General features: G+C 40.9%; 1 protein-coding gene across 1 annotated transcript in view; it reads left to right on the plus strand.

The window, feature by feature from the left end:
* Positions 1 to 20,423, plus strand: part of EHD4 (EH domain containing 4) — a 100,161-nt gene extending 79,738 nt beyond the window's left edge. Inside the window, exons 5-6 of the mRNA XM_044665112.1 lie at positions 7,833 to 7,997; positions 19,333 to 20,423. Of these exons, the coding sequence (XP_044521047.1) occupies positions 7,833 to 7,997; positions 19,333 to 19,869 (702 nt within the window). The 3' untranslated portion in view covers positions 19,870 to 20,423. The remainder of the gene's footprint in view (positions 1 to 7,832; positions 7,998 to 19,332) is intronic.
* The last annotated feature ends 590 nt before the right edge of the window (positions 20,424 to 21,013 follow it).

The raw sequence follows: 21,013 nt of genomic DNA on the forward strand, positions 1-21,013 counted from the left end.
CCCCCCTTCCTCTCTCTCTGCTCTCCTCCCACCCCCCAGAGCCAACCATAATTCCTAGGACTAGGACATAGCAGGCACTGGGTAAATGGTTGCTGTTTAATCAACTCCCTCTTCTTGATATTTGCCATTTGGCTGTGATGGTGTCTAATATCACACTGAACCAGGAAAGGTGTTCCAGGTAATTCCAGGAGATTTTGTTCCTTTTGTGGTAGGTTTGTTGAAAGAGACATTCAAGAGCTAACATTCATAGAATGCAGGTTTCCAAAGCACTTAATATTATCTCATTTGATCCTCACAACAGACCTGTGAAATGGATACTATCATTAGCCACATTTTGCAGATAGGGAAACTGAGGTTTAAATGACATGTTTAAGGTCCTGCAGCTAAAACTTCCAGAGATAGGACTCTAACCTGGGTTTTCCTGATTCACCGGCAGTGTGCTATCCACTATGCCTTGCAATCCCTTGGAGGGATTTTTGAAATTTAATAGCTGAAATTCAGTTTTAGAATCATCTAGTGAATGGGGTTCAACTTTTAATAATGATTTCTATTTGCTAAGGCTTTATGGTTTGCAAAGAATCTTTACATATATTATGCCATATTATCATTACAAGCCTATGAGTTAGGCAGCTTTCCAGATGATTATCACTGAAGATGGCAATGCCTGATTGTACGAGTTGCCTTTCTGATCAAATCATAATAGCTAATACGCATCCTTGGGTTTTTTGATAGTTTTATTGTTTGTTGATTACATTAAAATTCCCAGGTATCTCCCTCCCCCTCTTCCTCTCTCCCCTCATCACACCAGAGAAGGCATCATTTGACCCCAAAAAAACCTGTGTGTGTAATATCGTTCATGTTTCCGTTTGTCTGCTCTTTCTCTGGAGGCAGACATTCACAAGTTATTCTTCAAACATTAATTCTGAGGCTGTATATAATGTTCTCTTGGTTCTTGCTTTGTTCTTCATAATTTTATGTTGATCTTCCCCTGTTTTTTGATTTGTTTGTTTTGAAATTAACCTGTTCATCATTTCTTACAGCGCAGTAGGATTCCACACAATCATAGGCCACTTCTTCAGGCATTCTTACTTATTCTTTATATCATCTGCATTGCATCATATGCATTGGCATTTCTTTTTACAAAGGGAGAAGTGAAGGTAGGAAGCTGTTAAATGCCCCTAGGGATCACTGACAGTCAAAACTAGACCCAGAACTTGATCATTCCCAAGCTCTTATTCCATTGACCATAATTTATTTAAGGTTCCAAACTTTCACTAGATTCACTGGGAATTTGGAGTCTTAACCCACAGAACGAATCGGTCCTTTACGATGCGGTAGCAGTCCATTTAAACTTCACTTCAGGCTCCACTATTATCTGGGTGGCCTTAAGGAAATTGATTTCTCCAGCGCCTGGCACATAGAGAGCATTTAATAAATGCTTATTCTATCTTTTCATAGATTTTTCTTTCTGGACCTCAGTTTCCTCATATGTAAAAATGTATCGATTAGGCTAAATGGTCTCCAAGGTTCTTTCTAGCTCTAAATGTCTATGATTCTATCAACACTATTTTTTTAAACCCTTACTTTATGACTTATTAACAATCCTAAGGCAGAAGGGTAAGGGCTAAACAAATAGGGTTAAGTGACTTACCCAGGATACACAACTAGAAAGGGTCTGAGGTCAGATTTGAACCCACATCTGGCACTCTTCCATTAGGCTACCTAGGTGTTCCCAACACCATTTATCTTTTCACTTTAATGGAAGTGACCACATCTGAGCCACCCTGTGGCGGTAACTAGAATTGGCAGAAAGAGAAATAGAGGAATTACTTCAGGAGTCACCCACAAGCTTACAATCTATAGGCCAATGAAACTTAGACAAGGAGGAAGTAGTGGTAGCACTTCAAAGCAAGTTACAGAGATATACAGATCATATCACCAACTCCACATGGCCCAGTCATGATTATCTTGACCATTCCACCGAGTCACATACATGGCACACATTCTTCTTCCTTCCCTTGTTCCATCTTCACCAAATTATATCCACTGTCCATGGCAAAGAACTTTTGAGTTATATCACTAACCCTTTATTGATGCCTAGAAAGCACTGGAAGCCCATCCCTCTCAATAAGCAGTGCCTATACCTGATTTTGGAATATTGGAGGATGTCTTCAGCAGCTCAAGGAGTGCTGGGAAATTCCTCCCCAAAAAGATTAGAAGAAATTTACATTAATTTGTTTTCATTTTTTAAATCCACAAATGGGGCAGATAGGTGGCACAGGCCTGGAATCAGGAAGACATGAGTTCACATCTGGCCTCAGACACTTCCTAGGTGTGTGACCTTGGGTAAGTCACTTACCAATTGCTTAGCCCTTGTCACTCTTCTGTCATAAAATTGATACTAAGGCAGAAGGTAAGGATTTTAAGTTTAAAAAATAAGACGACATTTTTTAGGAAAGAGAGGATATCTCCAAATCAATCAATCACACATAGGGACAAATACCAGAAGGTTTCAGAATGACTACTTAAAATACCCTCAATATTCATCTATTCCTGTGTTATAGATATAACCATCTATTTCAGTGATGGGCAAACTACTGCCCCGCAGGCCAGATGGGGCCCCCTGAAATGTTCTGTCTGGCTATGGGACATTATTCCTAATTTGAGGAATACAATGAGTAGGATACAATACAATGAAACTTCGAAAGAGTTGCCTTAGACTGACAGATGAGCATTTCCTTTCCTTTGGCCCCCTCCTTAAAAAGTTTGCCCATCACTGGTCTATTTGTAACATCTGAAAAACCAATCAGTTAACATTTGCTAGGCATAAGCAATGTGCCAGGCATTGTGTTAAGCACTGGATTATTATAGATTTAGTGGGATTTAGAGGTCACCTAATCTAACCCTTTCATTTTATAGATGAGAAAACTGAGGCACAGAAAAGTTAAGTGACTTGTCCAAGGTTACACAGAAACTGACTAGTTTCAGGACTGGGACTTGAACCCAGGTCTTTCATCTCATAATCTAGAGTTTCTTGGACTTAATCAGCTTCACAAGACTTAGTCTTTGGTGAAATTTGATGCCTTCATTTTCCCATCATCCTAATTCAAGATTAAGATTTTTCCCCTTTTAATCCTCACTTTATTGTACAGCTTTCAATGTAGTAGATTTTCAGCTTTAAAATTACTTAATAATATTTAATGATTCATCTTTAGCATCTTCAACTGTCTTTCAGCAGTTTTTTTTTATTTTTGTTTTTTATTCAAAGGTATTTTATTTTCCCAATTACATATAATAACAATTTTCAACATACATTTTTTGAAATTATAAGATCCAAATTGTTTCCTTCCCTCACTTCCTTCCCCTCTCTCAGAGATGGTAAGCAGTTTGTTCTGGGTTATACATGTATTATCATCAGCAGGTTTTTTTTAAAAGAATAATTTAGCCAGAAGCAAGTACTATCAAAAGCACAATTCATTTAAAAGTAAACATACCAAAAGGATTTTAAAATAATTTTTAATTTTCCCCCAATTACATGTAAAAACTTTTTAATGTTCACATTTTAAAGTTTTGAGTTGCAAATACTTTCCCTTCCTTCCTCCCTCCCTCCCTCCTAGAAACATATACTCTTAAGGTAGAAAAACAGGAAGGATAAACAGTAGTTGTCAAGTGCTAGCAAGCTTTAATTTTCTTTTAATTTGGTTTTCCATTGTTGCTGCTATATGTTGAGGCATGTCAAGTGATTAAAATAATATTCACTAGGCTGTGTGAGGATGAATGGGATGAAGCCAACATTCAATGAATCAGTAGTTTGCCACGTGAAAAAAGTAAAACCAAAAAAGCAACCCACAATGCCTCTTTTGGTGGTTTTTCTGTTCCTCTGCTTTTGTACAACTAGAATCCCTACCCTTGAGAATCATAGCTTTTATGACTGTCAATTTTATTTAGCTATTTAGTTAATGTCTCAAGAAAGTGCACAAATCCTACCCACTGGTCATGACCAATGAGGATCCCAGTGGATGTATCTGTTAACTTCATTAATTTCCATTGTACCAGCGAGATTATATTCTGAGTCCATTGAGAGCCAGACCTAGAGTTCAAATCTGGCCTCATACACTTCCGAGCTGTGTGACCCTGAGCTAGTCACCTAACCCCCATTGCCTAGCCCTTACCGCTCTTCCGCCTTGGCACCAATACACAGTATTGATTCTAAGATGGAAGGTAAGGGTTTAAAAAAAAAAAGAAGAAGCCATCATCCTTGTCTTTTCCTATAATTGCTTCCCTGGTTTTCATCCTGTCTTCCTTTATTCACTTAACTTGTATGTAGAGTGTATTACTTCTTATAGAGTTCAAGATTCTAACTATACAAACAGCTTTGACTTGAATATGCCCTAACAATGAAAATTTATAGAAAAGCAGAAGTATCAGGGAAGGGTGCTTGCCAACTCTTCCACAATGTCAGCAGACATAACTATCTAATTATAGTGCAAGGAAAACAACATGACTACTTTGCTGCCATGTATAAACTGCCTACAGTAGAGAGATAATTACACAGAAGGTCTTGTTACTCATTTTGTATAGCTTGGCCACCCCACTAGGACTTGGGGCAGTAACCTGCGGTTGACCATTATTTCAGTTTCTAGTGTAGGTGAAGCTTTTTGTTGCTTAGTGACCACAAGAATGAACCTGAAAAAAGATCTAAACATCCACCCCATAATTCATGTTCAGAAATGTTTTCTCGTTTCTTAATTCAGTGCTCCCAGGATTTCCCCTAAATCGTCCTCTGCACACCTCCGGTATTCCCCTTTGTACCGTGTGGCATAGAGCTCACATCTGCTATTTTAGATTTTTTTTTGTCCCCAGAGCAAACATTAGGATGAATATCATATCTCCAAAAGTCTGCTCAAAAACCTTCGGCAGATTTATATTGCCACCTGAAGAAAGTTTGGACTTCTTGCCTGTTTTTCAAGGCCGTCCATGGTCTAACTACAGCCTAAATTTCCAGCTTTTCACTAGCCTGTAGATGGCAGATATACTGGACTACTGCCTCTTACCTGAATATGTCAGAGTACTTTCTGCCCTGTGTGCCTTTGCCCTTGTTCTTTCTTCTATCTCGAACTAGAATCAAGGTGACTCCAAGGTTGCAAACCCAGAAGAATGGCAATTCCCCTTCCAAAATCACCTTTGATTTGCTTATATGCATACACATTGTATCTAGCCTGAAGAATAGAAATTTCTCGGAGGCAGAAAAAGCATTACTGCTTAGCAGAATCCCTGGCACATAGTGAGCCTTCATGCTTGTTGATGGAGTAATAGAAACAATATTGAAGCAATATAGAGAGCTAGTCAGGGAGGAGTGAAAGCACATATCTGTACCAGTGAGATTGGATAACAATTTATAGTGAATCTACTTAGCGTGGTTGCATAACTTCCTCCAGTGGCATTAAGCAATATGTGAGCAGGAATAGAGAAAGCTGGTATTTTGAATAAAAAAGCCCTTTGGACAAGTTTCAGGGTGGGTAGACCTTGGGCAGCTAAGTGGCAGAGTGGATGGAGTGCTGGGCTTGGAATCAGGAAGGTTCATCCTCAGGAGTTCAAATGTGGCTTCAGACACTCCTTAGCCGTGTGACCCAGGGCAGGTCACTTAACCCTCTTTGCCTTAGTTTCCTCATCTGTAAAATGAGCTGGGGAAGAAAATGGCAAATCATTCTAGCATTTTTTACAAGAAAACCCCAAAATGGGGTTATGAAGAGTTGGACACAAAGGAAAAGGCTGAACTGTGGGCCTGTTTTATGCTAAATATATATTCTAATGGGTAGGGCAATGGTGTGCTTCCTCATCTTTGTTACGAATGAATGTCAACTTGTTTTAAGTACTCATTTTGTGCTAACTGCTAGGGAGAAAAATAAAAACCAAAGCTATCGCTGCTATATCTGAGCTAATAAGGGAAGGCAACCCAGACAGGAGGCTTCTGCAGCAAAGGCCCCAGGGTTCTTAGCCTGAAACAGCAAAGTAGAGGATAATACATCTTCTTTAATGTTTCTACTAATAAAACCACATCGTCTGACATTTGACAGTGCCAAGGACTTTATGGCAAGAGCTTTCTATTTTGAGTCTTTAATAGCTGTGGCTGCTGAGGAGACTGGTACTACAGTACCTGCTGAGAGAAGACACAAAAGGGGAAGACGTGATGGAGCTGCTTCTTCAACAGGAAGTAATTCAGCATTTGGGTTTAGAAAAAGGATGAGCCTCCAAAGGGCAGTGGGTCAAGGGATTCAAGAGTTAAGGAATATACAATTCTGGAGGGGAAGTGATTTGGGGATTGGAAGAGATTTTCAAAAATTATATAATTCTGTACATCACTTTCAAACTGTCTTGCTTGTATTTGCTTCTTTCTGTTCTCTTCTGTACATTTTTTAAAATGTTACAATAGCACTCATCTGGTTTGGGCATGGCTATTGCTAACCTTCCTCCCCTAACCTTCTCCCTCTTCAATGAAAAGACCAAGAGAAAGAAAAAAAAAGCCCTCATAACAAGCAAAATCAAGCAAAACAAATCCACCTAGTGGCCATGCCCAAATATCTATGCCCTTGTCCTTTGTATCCGTCAACCCTAGCAGGAGAGGTAGAGAACATGCCTCATCGTGATTCCTCTGGAGACATGGTTGGCCATTGTGTTAACTAGTTCTTAAACCTTTTTTTTTTCCTTTACATTATTGCTGCCTTTATAGAAATGGTTTTCCCAGTTCTGTTCTTCCCACTCTTCTGCCCTAAAACCAACACATAGTATTGACTCTAAGATGGAAGGTAAGGGTTGTTTTTTTGTTTTTGTTTTTAAGGAAGTCTACTGTTGTCTTCTCCATTTGATTATAAGCTCCTTGAAGACAGGGACTCTCTTTTACCTCTTTCTGTATCCCTGGCATTTAGCATGATGCCTGGCACAGAGCAGGAACTTTAATAAATATCTGTTGATTGGTTGGTTGACTGGAGTCTTTCAGTGAAGAAACAGCTGGGAAATGGAGACATATCTGCCCTTATTTTCTTCTCCTCCTCAAACCCTTTGTCTCATTCAAAGTCTTCAGAAGCTCTTTCCATGTTGCTTTACCGTCCCCCCTCACTCTTGGCCCCTTGAAACTATAATGAAAACAAATGTGAAGAAACTGTTTCTATGTGTAATTGGAAATTTAAAAAATGGAATTATAAAAGAAAAAAGAAAAAAATATAATGAAGTTCCTAACTAAAAAAGTTCCTGTTTCAAATCAAAAGCTAGACCCTCTCCTTGAATAAAGTGAATAATTGAATTTCAGCAGGATTAAATAATCAGTGGGTAATTCAATTTAAGAATATTAAGGCTGATCTTATTTGAGGGGTGGGATAAAAGAAAGGACAGAGAATTGTCATTGAAAAACAATTTTTAAGCAGACCTTTTTCTGGAAGATAGAGGTCCAGGATAAGTAGCACTGGTAATCTGAGATCGTGGTGATTTCTAGAAAGCAGAGAAATGTACTGAGGAGGGAGAGTGCTGACCCTTGGAGGCAAGGCCTAGGTTTAAGCCCTGCTGCTGAAACATGTTGGACACGTGAACAAAGGCCCATCACTTATCTTCTCACAACGCTCCAAAGAAATCTCTTAGCATCTCTCTAGGACTGTAAGTTGCAGATGATTCTCCCATCTGCTTTGATGGCGGGAGGCCCTTACATCAATAAAATCACAGTTCTGCTCTTACCACTCCCCAAAAAAGAATCATAATGCGTAATTTGTCTTATGGGGAAAAGGCAATGAAAGAGAATTTTAAGCTCAGTCCAACTCTTAATTTTCTTCTTTCCATCTCAGGTCCACGCTTACATCATCAGCCACCTGAAGAAGGAGATGCCAGCAGTCTTTGGAAAAGAGAATAAGAAGAGGGAACTTATCAGTCGGTTACCAGAAATCTATCTCCAGCTACAGCGAGAGTACCAGATCTCAGCGGGCGATTTCCCTGAGGTCAAATTGATGCAGGTATAGTAGGGGTAAAGGGGGCTGATTCTGAGAGCAGTAGAAATATCGTGGGCTCTGTCTGGAGCCTTTCTGTATGCTGCCCATGAGATCCATATAGCTTAGGGTCAAGGAAAGTGATTGATTAAACACCCCATGTATCCTTCCAAATAAAGTAAAAACTTGCCAGTTCTTTAAATCAGCCTTCCCTCCCTTTAGACAGTGCAGAAGCAGCAAGAGTAAATGAGCTTGGGGGCAGCTAGATGGCTCAGTGGATTGAGAGCCAAACCTAGACACAAAAAAATCCTACATTCAAATCTGGGCTAGCTGTGTGACACTGGACAAGTCACTTACCACCCCCATTGCCCAGCCCTTGCCACTGTTCTGCCTTGGATCCAGTACCCAGTATTGATTCCAAGATGGAAGATAAGTGTTTAAAAAAAAAGAATAAATGAATTTCCGAATTACCATTCTGTGGTTATCCACCAAGCTATGAGAAAAGGCAGGTGGTGAGAAATTTAGGATGGGGAATGCTAACCGCCCCCAGAGAAGGAATTGTTGGAGTCAGATGCGGATCAAAGCATTCTGTCTTTCACATTAGTTTATTTATGGTCTCATTTTGACGTGTTAGTTTTGTATGAGTGTGCTCTTACAATAAATAATGACCCGTATGGCGGTGTTTTGCATATTAATAAAAATTAAACTGAGTTTAGAAAAAAAGAAAAGCGAGGCAGGTGGGTGGCCCACTTGGGCTCTGTCCAAGGACCTTGTCTTGACTTGGCACTGCTGTGCCTCGCTGGTCTTCCGGGGCAGGGAGGAAGGGGGAGCTCTGCCTCTACAGCTGTTCTGGCAAAATTGTTTGCTCTTGAATTCTGGTAATTAGCTTCCAAACCTCCAGCTCGGAGGAGCTGAATCATAGCCTAGAGCCGTGCACCAGACTGCATGACTCACCCACTGCGGGTGACTTCTGGCTTCTTCCATTCTCAGAGGCTGGATGACAAAGAGCCCAGCAGGTCATTCGGCCCGACCCTTCTGCCAGTGGGAGTCCCACCGGTGCCCACCTCTCTGGGAAGAGGAAGTACATCCAAGCACAGTGCAAAAGCCAAACAATAGCCCAGCTTTCTAGAACGCTGGATTGAGAGTGAGCTTCACAATTAACCCATGAGTTAGATGGGATAAGCAGGGTCATCCTAGTTTTTCAGGAGGGGAAATGGAATTTAGTAACTTGCTAAACCAAGGTCATCAGAGCTGAGACTTGGATTAGCTCTTCTGATAGCAAGGCTCTCCCCATTCCAACATAAGTTCAAGTCCTACCTCAGAGAGTTGTTAGTTATTTGACCTTTGGCAAGTCATTTATCCTCTCTGGGCTTCAGCCATAGAATCATAAATCTAGAGCTAGAAGGAACTTTAGAAACCATCTAGTCCAGCCCTTGAATCTTACAGATGAGAAAGGTGAGACCCAAGGGGCTTGTGAATTGCTCAAGGTCACAGAAAAGCAGTAAACATCAGAGGCAGGATTTGAACCCAAGCCCTCTGACCCTAAAACCCTGTTCTTATCTTTGAAGTGAAGGTGCTGGACTTAGTGGCCTCTGAGGTCCCTTCTAGCCCTAAATCTACGATCCTCTCACCTTCCATTTCTATGGCACTTTAGGGTTCACAAAGTCTTTTCCTCACAACAAATCTGGGAGATAAATAGTACCACTGTTCTCATTTTTCAGATGAAGAATTTGAGGCTTGATTACAGGGATGCTTTAGGTTGACTAAGCACCTTCCCCATGCTCACACAGTGGATAAGTGTCAGAGCCCTGATGGGTCCAACACACTAATAATAACATGCAAAATTTTGATAGGGAGTAAAGACTGAGAGGATACTCAGTGTAAATGAAGCACCTTAACAAAACCAGCATAAAACTGGGGAACAAAAGACCATGATAGGAGGTAGCACAGCAGATAGAGTTCTGGTCCTGGGTTCAAATCCAGCCTCAGATACATTCTAGCTGTGTGACCCTGGGCAAGTCACTTAATTCCCACTGCCTAGCCCTTACCACTCTTCTGCCTTAGAACCAATACCTAGTATCTATTCTAAGACAGAAGGTGAGGGTTATTTGTGGGGGGAGGGAGCAGTTAAGTAAAACCAAGGGGCAAAACAACTGTATCTCACAGTGTATGTGACATTCTATACACACAGTCCTCCACGTGCCCCCACTATCACCAAATACCTACCAAGAGGAATGAAGTTTATGATCTGTGCTACAGAGCCAAGTTAGGTTGTTGCTGTTACTGACTGCCCTTTGATGGTTATTTCTTTTATATCACTGTAGTCATCCCATATTCTTTTCTCTGATCTTGCCTGCCTTCACTCAGCATCAGACTGTACCAAAATCTTCTATTCCTCATTTCCTACAGCATTTATATTCACATACACAGTTTATTTAGTCATCCTCCCACTGATAGGCACCTGCTTTGTTCCTAAGGGTTTTTTGCTACTACAAAAAAAGTGTCGCTATGGATTTTGGGGAATCTACGGGTGTTTCTTTCTTGTCGTTGATGCCCCGGCCTGCCATCTTTGTGATGTATGTACACATCATCCCTGTCTCCCTACAACCCTGTCTTTATTGTTGTTCAGTCGTTTTCAGTCACTGAAACTCTTTGTGACCCCATTGGGGTTTTCTTGGTAAAGATACTGGAGTGGCTTGGTGTTTTCTTCTCCAGCTCATTTTAAAGATGAGGAAACTGAGGCAAACAGGGTTAAGTGACTTGCCCAGGGCCACACAGCCAGCAAGTATCTAAGGTTGAATTTGAACTCAGGAAGATAAAGTGAAACCTCAGTGTGGTTGTTATTTTAAAATATTTTTTCCAATTACATGTAAAAACAATTTTCAACATTTGCCTTTCAAAATTTTGAGTTCCAGATTCTTTCCTTTCTCTCTCTCCTTCCCCTCCCTCACTTCCCTTGCACTTCTTCCCTTTGTTATTTGAAGCATTTTCATAGAGTTGTTGATAGCTCACATTTCTTCTTATTAGAGCTATGGGGGACAAAGTTTTGTTTACTAAAATTGGACTGGGCATGAAGAGCTTTGGCAGAATTCTGGTGTTCCCAGTGCTGAGTCAGGGGCAGGCAGAAGCTGAGGAACTGCCAAAGAGAAGGAACAGAAAGGAGGAGGATGACATCTCCTAGAAGAGAGAAGGGAGCAGAGTGTCTTGCAGAAGCCTGGCAGAGAGGAGAATCTGTATCCCATTCTCCTGTGCTCCCTATAATGATCATTTTCATGAGAATGAGACCTTACAGTTAGGATGATATTTTTACATGCATCAAACACAGGATCCTACTGAAGGGAAAATGGAGAAGTCCTTGAGTCCAACTCCCTCACTTTACATATCAAGAAACCAAAGTATATAAAAGATTTAGTGACTCGCTCAGGGTTACACAGCCAGTAAGTGTCCGAGGTGATAGATTGGGGTGTTTGAAAACTTTTTTAGGTTTTTCTTTTGGTTCAGACATCTCTCTCCTCTGTAGCAAGAAATGACCAACATCAGCTGGTCAGCACAATTTCAGACAAGCTTAGGAGACAGAAATGATAGCCAGGATTTGAACATTTGTTGCTGTTTCTTCGAACATTTTTATTGCTAGCTTTTAGGTTTTTGTGATCTTCATTTCCATATATATTCCTGCCCTCCTCTTCTACCTGCTAAGTTATCCATCCTTTGTGTGTGTGTGTGTTTTTAAGGGGGAAAAAGTAGTCTAGCAAAAAAACAGCCCCAAGCTGGCAATATACGCTCTCCTTCTGAAAGAAAGGAAGGAGATACATTTCTCTGAGGTGTAAGATTTAAATCAATATCAATAACTCCAAGTATTAATTTTATAAAGTTTATTAATAATCACTTGAAGTAGAAGGAATAAAAAAAAAAGAAATAGAAGTATAAAAACTAATTATCTAACAAAAATAAGACCACATGAGTTTATTCTCCTGCCTAGCTCAAAGCCAGCTTCTGCAGTCTTGATCAGGGGAAGAGAGAGAGAGAGAGGGCGGAGCTACACTCACAATTTTATCTCCAAAATATAAGGATTTAGCATGAGAAGGAAGATGGGAAGCTGGGAAAGAGAGTTTTGGGGAGCAAAAATTCTTTTTTTCCCCTCTCCTCCTGTACCCGAAGTGCAATTCCACTGAATTTTACATGATCAAGACCTATTTCCATATTATTGATATTTGCACTAGGGTGATCATTTAGAGTCTACATCCCCAATCATATCCCCATCAACCCATGTGTTCAAGCAGTTGTTTTTCTTCTGTGATTCTGCTCTTGGGGAGCAAAATTCTAATTATACAATCCCCCTCTGTGATTCCATTGGGAAACAAGCATGTAGAAATCTCCAAGATTTACATGCTTAGTCTCCCCAGTGCATCAGTACCACATACCCAACTTATATCTCCAAAGATCTTTAACTAGAGGTACATACAATATTTCACTTTCTAAGGGGAAATTACAATAATTTGAGGGTGAGAGGGAAATAAAAGAGGAAGGGAACAAAACCAATGATTGCTAGACACATTGACAAAAAACCAGTTGGGGGCCATCCCCTTTGGCATAAGATCATACGTTCAAAATAAATGCATTCAACCCCCCACAATTCAAATTCACCACATCCCAAAGTTCACTCTGGATCTTTTGGTGCAGTGTGTGGTTTCTGCAGGCTTCTCCAAACAGTTCACTTTCTTGATTTGGGGAAGTAGCAAGTTTCTTATCCTAAATTTACTCTGAAACAAGTTTAAACTTTGCAAAATTCTAATTATACTTTGGTTAAAGACCTTGGGTTTGAAAGGCCAGGCTTCGACATTATATATTTGGACAGAGTTGAAAATGTTGTCAAAGACTCAGAGACTCGGTCCTCGAAGGGGCTTTAGAGGTCAGCTGGGCCAATCCCCATCATTTTACAGATGAGCAAAGTTAGGAACAGAGACATCAGCTGACTTACCCAAAGCCAATAACTCAAAGGCTCTTGTTCTCACTCCAGGAGCTCAGTTCTAACCAATTGCCTAATTAGGAAGGTGCAGGTGGGACTCTGTTTTTCAGACCTAGCCTAGTTTTGCTGCACAGATGTGTCAGTCCTGCACAATGCGGGAAAGTATCTGACGAATAGGCTGGGTGATACCCTGAGCCCATCACTGGAAACTTGCCCTTGAGCCAGTCTTTGAACTTTGGACAGCAAGGCGATGGCCATGTTTCAACAGCAGGGGGCAGCAGCACTCCAGCTTTTGATGTGGCTGTTAAAGATTTTGGGTTTGAAAGGCTCTGCTTCTCTCCCGCCCTGCCCCCCACCCCACTTCCCACTGTCCTCCCCCGAAGGGTGAAAAATCCACCTTCCTCCAGCTCTTCACAGAAGCACATTTCTGGAGGATTCTGGGTGTGGAAAATTGCATAAATTGCCAGACCCAGAAAATTACATCTATTGTCAGACTTCGTAGTGTGTTGGTTAGTTTTTGCTTAAATGCTTTTTCCCCCATATTCTTTTATTCTTTGTTACAAGGGGTGGATGACTGGAGGGGCAAGGATATATTTGGAAATGAAAGTGGCATGACAAAGAGTAATTTTCCAAAATGTTGCTTTAATGAGGTATTGTGTAGGATTTAGGATTTCAGACCTGAAAAGAACTTTAGAAATCTAGTCCAGGGCCACATCCTGGTTTTATAGATGAGGAAACTGAGGCTTAAAGAACCTTGAGAATATTGATAATTCACAGACTATCTTCTTTCCCTGAGGTCATGGCAAGATCATGGTCCCATCTTCCCCAGAGAGTCATGGCTACAAGGGTCTTCTTCCTCTAGATTAGGAAATGCCAGATAACAAAATTCAAGGGATAAGCAGGTCCAGTTGAAGAAAAAGTTGACCCTTGCTTCTTAGGGAGATCACTTTTCTAAAACATAAATATCCTATCCCAGATCATTCCATCACTCAGTAAGTTCCATTGGCTCCCTATTACCTCAAGGATCAAGGACAGATTCTTCTCTTTGCTAGTTAAAGTCCTTTGCAACCTGGTTCCACCCTGCCTTTCTAGCCTCATTAGTCCTTCATCTTGTTCATGCATTCTCTGGTCCCCCTGCAAGGGCCTTATTGTTCTTCCTCACAGGTGACACCACATCTCTTCACTCCATGTCTTTGCATAGTCCTGCCTGATATCACCTAAGCCCCTTAAAATCCCTGGCTTTCTTCAGGCATTATTTTCTTTCTTTCCTTTTTTTTAAAACCCTTGCCTTCTCTCTTAGTATGAGTTCTAAGACCAAAGAGCAGCAAGGGCTAGGCCATCAGGGCTAAGTGACTCACCCAGGGTCACATAGCCAGGAATTGTCTGAGACCAGATTTGAATCCAAGACCTCCCATCTCCAGACCTAGCTCTCAATCTACTGTGCTAGCTAGCTGGCTGCCCCCCAGGCATGGTTTTCTACATGAAGTCCTTTTTTTTTTCTTCCAATCACATGTAGAAACAGTTTTTGACAATTGTTTTCTGATGTTACACGATTTAGATTCTGTCTCCCCACCTTGCTCAGATGGTAAATAGTCTGATAGATCAGAGCTCTCGTGCAGTACTTATCTCCACATTCCCCATGCTATGGCAGGAGACGTGTGTCACATATACAATAAAAAGCTCCCAAAGGAAATAAAGCGGAAAATGGTGTGCTTTTTCCACAGAGCCCTCCTTAATTTTTGTGACAAGTAATGCCTCACTTACAAAAGTCTACAGAGTGACTTTGAATATGTGTGCCTGTGTGCTTGCCTACATACGTGTGTGTGTGTGTGTGTGTGTGTGTGTGTGTGTGTGTGTGTGTGTGTGGTTTTCCTATAATAGGAATGGAAGCTGTTTGAGAATGGAGAAAGTTTCCTTTTGGTTATTGTATTCCCACCACCTGCCACATGCAGTGCATAATTGATGCTTGCTTGCTTGATGGGCCATAGGATCATAGAAGTGGACAGATCCTATCCACCCCCTCATTTTATGGGTGAAGAAAGTACAACCCGAGGAATCTGACCAATGTCACACAAGCATATTGTCTTTGTTCAGCCTTTCCAGTCATGCCTGACTCTTCATGACCCCATTTGGGATTTTCTTGGCAGAGACCCTGGAGTGGGTTGCTTCAACCTTCTCCAGCTTATTTGACAGATGAGTAAACTAAGGCAAACAGGATTGAGTGACTTGCCCAAGGACACACAGTTAGTATGTGTTTGAGGTCAGATTGGAGCTCAGGAAGATGAGTCTTCCCTGATTCCAAGTCCAGTGCTGTATCCACTGTGCCACTTAGCTTGCTCTACACAAGCCCACAGAAGTAGGATTTAGACCCAAGCCTGCTGTTTCCAGGACTAGGGCTCCTCCCAGTACACCAGATCAAGTCCTTCCTCTACTCTACACTGAGACTCATGGCATTGAATATGACAAGTTAGCAGATTAGTCTAACAAACTCTCTAGTGGATATTCAATCACTTCAATCCATCATCAGGCATTTATTAAGCACCTACTATGTGCTAGGCACTAAATCAGGTGCTGGGGATACAAGTATAAAGAATAAAACATGCCGTACTTGCAAAGGAGTTTACATTCTAATGATAGAAACAAGGATATATAATCATATACAAGATAAATGCAAAAGAGTTAAATACAAGGTAATTTGGGTGGGAGCTGGGCACTAGCAAGATCAAGAAAGGCATCTTGTGGATGGTGTGGTTTGAGGTGCATCTTGGAGGAAGAGGGATTCTGTGAGGAAGGAAGGGAGGAAAGGAGGGAGGGACGGAGGGAGAGAGGAAGGAAGGAATGAATTCCAGGCATGAGGGTCAGCCAGACAAAGGTGTGAAGATGGACAATGGGGCATCATAGGTGAGAAGCAGTGATGATGCCGCAATGCCCAGTGAATCTAAAAAGATAGGTTTATGAAAGGCTTTAAAAGCTAAACAGAAAAGTTTGGATTGTATCCTAGAGGCCACAGGGAACCACCTGAGGTGTTTGAGAAGGGAAATGTCATAATTAGATTTGCACTAAAGGAAAATCACATTGGCAGCAGTGTGTAGGATGGACTGGAGTGGGAAGAAACTCGAAGCAGAGAGACCAATTAGGAAGCTATTACAGTAATAATCTTGATCAGTGGGCATGGAGACCTGAACTAAGGTGGTAGCTATGTGAGTGGAGAGAAGGGCTCAGATTTGAAAGATTTTTATGGAGGTTGAAAGATTTGCAAATTAATTCTATGTGGTATGAGATATTGTACGGAGTCCAGAATAACTCTGAGGTTCCAGAAGAATTATGCTAGGCAGTAGGGTGTCTGGGGAAAAGAGTAGATTTGGGGAGAGAAAAAAGAATGAGTTCAGTTTCCATATATGTCGAATTTGAGATGTTTATGGGGCATCTGGTTTGAGATATTCAGAAGGCAGTTAGTGTAAAGAAGGCAAGAGTAAAACTCGGGAAGCACAGAGGCTAGAAGGACAGGGCTGTGAGTCCTTCTCGTGGAAATCATCATTCAAAAGGAGTTCCTTGGGAGTCGGGGTAGGGGCTGTGGTGGTCCTGTGTATGGGGATCCAGACGTGATGAAGCAGGAGGGATTCATTTCCTGTCTGCTCCCCAGCATGGGAACTGTAGAAACTTCCTGACTCCTGACTGCAAATAGCTGACCGTTTCCCCACTGCCAGCTGTCCACATATTTGTCCTCACCATATGGCTTCCCCTCGCGCTTGGTTGGCCTGGACTCCCACCTGTCTGTCTGCTCCCTCTTATGAAGGGATTCTTTTGTTTCATTTGAGCATCCCTTCGAGAAAGGTTTTGAGTGCGGTTTCTAAGGAGAGTGGGTAGGTGTGTGTATCTGCCCCAGAGGAATCTTGTTGATCACCAAAATCCTGGCATTTTTGTGTAGGCTTTTCTTCTCCTCCTCCTCCTCCTCACTTTGCTTCTTGATGAATGAAATGTCACAGCAAGCTTATTTGTCAAGTCTGCTTGACCATCCGGCATCGTTGGCAGGAGGGACCTCTAGCTTCAGTGCTTTAGAAGTGGGGCAGAATAAATGGTCCTCAGTAAAATGTAATCCTTTATGTAGGAGTCTTCAGAAGTTTTCAAGGAGGTTTGTTGTCTGATCACGACCAGCATGGAGAGTTGTAGCTTCTCTCTCCACCCGCTCACTCAAATAACTAAGTCCTGTTCCTTCCAGTGAGGAGGGTCCCCTCACCAGGAGTCAGAACTAGGTCTTTTGTCTTAACTTGCTATTAAATTTATTTATTTTAAACCTCTTATCTACTGTCTTCTTCTTCTCGATAGCATCAGTTCTAAGACGGAAGAAGTAGGCCGTTGGGGTTAAGTGACTTGCCTAGGGTCACACAGCTAGGAAGTGTCTGAGGCCAGATTTGAACCTAGGACTTCCCATCTGCAGGCCTCTCTCTATCCTCTGAGCCACCTAGTTGCTCTCTACAACTTAAATTGAGAGGTTTTAGAAACTCTGACCCAATTTCTTTTTTAAAAAATTTAAATGAAACATAATCAATTTAATTTTAAATAAAAATGTTATTAATTGATTTTTTAAAAATATAATGTAATCCTTTCATATAATTTTCTTCCATTTTCTACTTTTACTTTGTCTGACTCCCCTGGAACAACAACAGCTGATTCAACAGATATGATGCTCAGTGGCTGAAGTATTTTAATAGCCCTGCCTCTGCCATAAATACCTTTTGATGTAGTATCAGGGCTTCTAACTAGTCCCTTTGTGTGATTGTTAGTTTATAGCCCCTTTCAGATTATAAAGCTCAGTCTAACATTGAGGCTGAGATTGCTGGCTCACATCATGAAAGGAAGCATTGATGTCTAATTGTAAAAGCATGTGAAATTTTTCCTCCCCCCATACCCCCTTCGCAATGGAAGAAGGGCATTGAGTGTCGAATATTCAGTTAATGTGTTGGTTATTTTTGCTTCACTGATTTTTTCCCCTTCTTGTTTATTCTTTTTTAACCCTTACCTCCTGTCTTAGAATCAGTACCGTGTATTGGTTCCAAGGCAGAAGAAAAGTAAGGGCTAGGCTCTTAAGCTGGGGATTAAGTGACATGCCCAGGATCACATAGCTAGGCAGTATCTGAGGTCAGATTTGAACCCAAGACTTCTAGTCTCTAGACCTGATTCTCAATATATTGAGCCACCTAGCTGCTCCCATAGTTTTTTTCTTTGTCACAAGGGATAACTTGCTGAGTCTGAGAGGTGATACATTTGGAAAGGTGATGGAAAAAACAAAATTGATAAAAAATGTTAAGTAAGTTATAAGGCATCTAAAATTACTGTTTATTTTATTTTTAACTAAGGAAAAAGAACTGTATAGACAACTAGTTTCTCTTATAATAATTTTACCCAAAATAAAGTTGAATCACCTAACTACAGTGGCTCTGACATATCCTTTTACAATGTGGTATAGCAGTCTCCCTGGACCGATGGTAGAGAAACCTGATTTCTAGTCCTAGTTATGCTACAGATTTGGTAAGCGACCTTAGGACAGTGCTTGATTTCAGACTTTGATTTCTTCATCCATGATATAGAGATAGTAATACTTCCTTTTCTTCCCTCCCAGGGTTGTTATGATGTCTAAGTGGGAGAATAATGTGAAAATGCTTCAGAGAATATATATAGGTGACTCAGTAGATAGAGAGGCAGACCTGGAGATGGGAAATCCTGGGTTTAAATGTGCTCTTTGTTGGAAAATCATTCATGTGCGTAAGAAGAGCCAATTTGGGGTTCCCACCATAGAAAAAGCTATAGAAAACATGCATTCATCCAGATTTAAGTATTTAAAGTTTGCTTTCAAAGAAAAATTATTGTTCTGGGTCTCCAGTGAAAAGAAAAGCAATTATAGGTATCCTTTACACATCTTGACTTTCTCCATCATGGTTTTGATCTGTATTGAAGATCAGCATAAAAAATTAAGTAGGAATTCGGGGGATGCTTTGTGGATCCACAGACAACAGGCAAAAGCCAGCAGAGAACACAGGAAAACATTTAGAAACCTAGAAATGCATAAACTATATGAATTTGCTTCATTTAAAAATTTTTCATATTTATTTTGTATTTTTAAAATATTTTTCATATAATATTTTTACTTACCATTAACTTACCTATAGCCTAAGACTAAATTTTATAATAATGTCCATAAACTCCTCATAAAAAGAAAAAAGAAAAAATTCAAATTTCTTTTCTGGTACAAAGGGAGGGCCAAAAAATTTTACTCCGATTTTTCCAGATCATGGAGGTGTTATACTCCCTAATCCTTGAGATGTGGAAGGGATGCCTATATATAATCTCCAACTTTTGGAGAATATCTAAACGTCTCTATAATTTGTCCTTTGCCAGGAGCAGTTGGAAAACTATGACTTCACTAAATTCCACTCCCTGAAGCCAAAATTGATTGAAGCTGTGGACAACATGCTGACGAACAAGATCTCCTCCTTAATGAACCTCATCAGCCAAGAAGAACTCAACATGCCCACACAGATGGTTCATGGTGGAGCTTTTGATGGAACCAATGAGGGGCCCTTCAACCAAGGCTACGGAGAAGGAGCCAAGGAAGGAGCCGATGAGGAGGAATGGGTCGTAGCCAAGGACAAACCAGCCTATGATGAGCTCTTTTATACCCTGTCACCCGTCAATGGCAAGATATCTGGTGTCAATGCCAAGAAGGAAATGGTGACCTCCAAACTGCCCAACAGTGTCTTGGGCAAGATCTGGAAACTCGCAGACTGCGACAATGATGGCATGTTGGACGAGGAAGAATTTGCGTTGGCCAAACATCTCATCAAAATTAAATTAGATGGTTATGAATTGCCCAACAATTTACCACCTCACCTTGTACCCCCCTCCCACCGGAAATCTCTGTCAAATCTAGATTGAGCCAAGAAGGATCTTTGGCCTGGGAATCTGGAGATCTGGGATCTAGTCCTCAATTTACCACTCTCTCACTGTGTGACTGAGCAAGTCAATTCATTTTACTCAGTTTCCTCATCTTTAAAATAAGGAGGGTGAACTAGTTGACCTTTTCCGTTTTCTTCCAACTCTAAAATTTAAAGGGTTCCGTTCTAGGTCAGGGGTTAGAAAAGGGATATGGGAGAAAGAATGAGAAGGGAGCAAAATCGTCCAATGGGTTCCTCAGAAGCCTAGTGAAACCATGAATCGAAATTGGACTTTCTGGTAAATTCAACTGTGCATCCATCACTTTCTACTTGAACCACCAAAATCACCATCTGCAGCAGACTTTCTGCGGCTGCTTAGTTCTGTTTAGCATCAGTAAACAACTGCTGGAGCTGCTTTTACTATTCAGAGGTCACAGAGAGAGAGAGAGGAATTGTCTTATTTATTTGTCTTCTGCCATCTTTAGGAAGAAACCAGTGATTGACTCCACAATTGCCAAGCTACTTTTTGAAACCTCAAAACCTAGACTTGAAAATGAAAAGATTTTTTTTTTATTCTTTGTACTCATATCCCTACTCCAGACTCAAGCACTCACCCTTGCCTAGGTGTATGCAGTCCAAAACAGCCCCTAAGGTTGATTGAGCCCATTTCTCCCTCTTCATTAAGCCTGTGTTCAGTTAGAAAAGTAAAGGGAACATTTCTCTAACCATAAGCAAGAATCCCAGCGTGGGAAGTAACCAACAACTAGCTGGTTACTTCCATGTGGAGTACTTACAGGATCAGTTTCAGTTTAAAATGTATGTGCCACCATTTTGTGTCGTCACCCTTGAAGCCTCCCGATTACCGTTTCCTTGTTCACAAGTCCAGTCCTATGTAGCAGAGTCTCTTTTCTTTAGACGACCATCGGTGGAAGAAGGTCATAATGGCATGAAAGAATGTTATAATGACTTGTTCCCACTTCATAAGCTGGTTTCAAAAGCCAATTACTGTTTTCCAAAATTCAGGGATTTTTATTAATTCCAGCCAAAAAAGAGGTGGTGATGGAATAAAAGTCTTGTTATAGAAACAGTTCACTAATCACTTTCTTGTACATAACCCCTTAATTCAGATGGGATTTGTGTTTTTA

The sequence above is a fragment of the Gracilinanus agilis genome, chromosome 2 (assembly GCF_016433145.1).
Source record: "Gracilinanus agilis isolate LMUSP501 chromosome 2, AgileGrace, whole genome shotgun sequence".
Lineage (NCBI taxonomy): Eukaryota > Metazoa > Chordata > Mammalia > Didelphimorphia > Didelphidae > Gracilinanus > Gracilinanus agilis.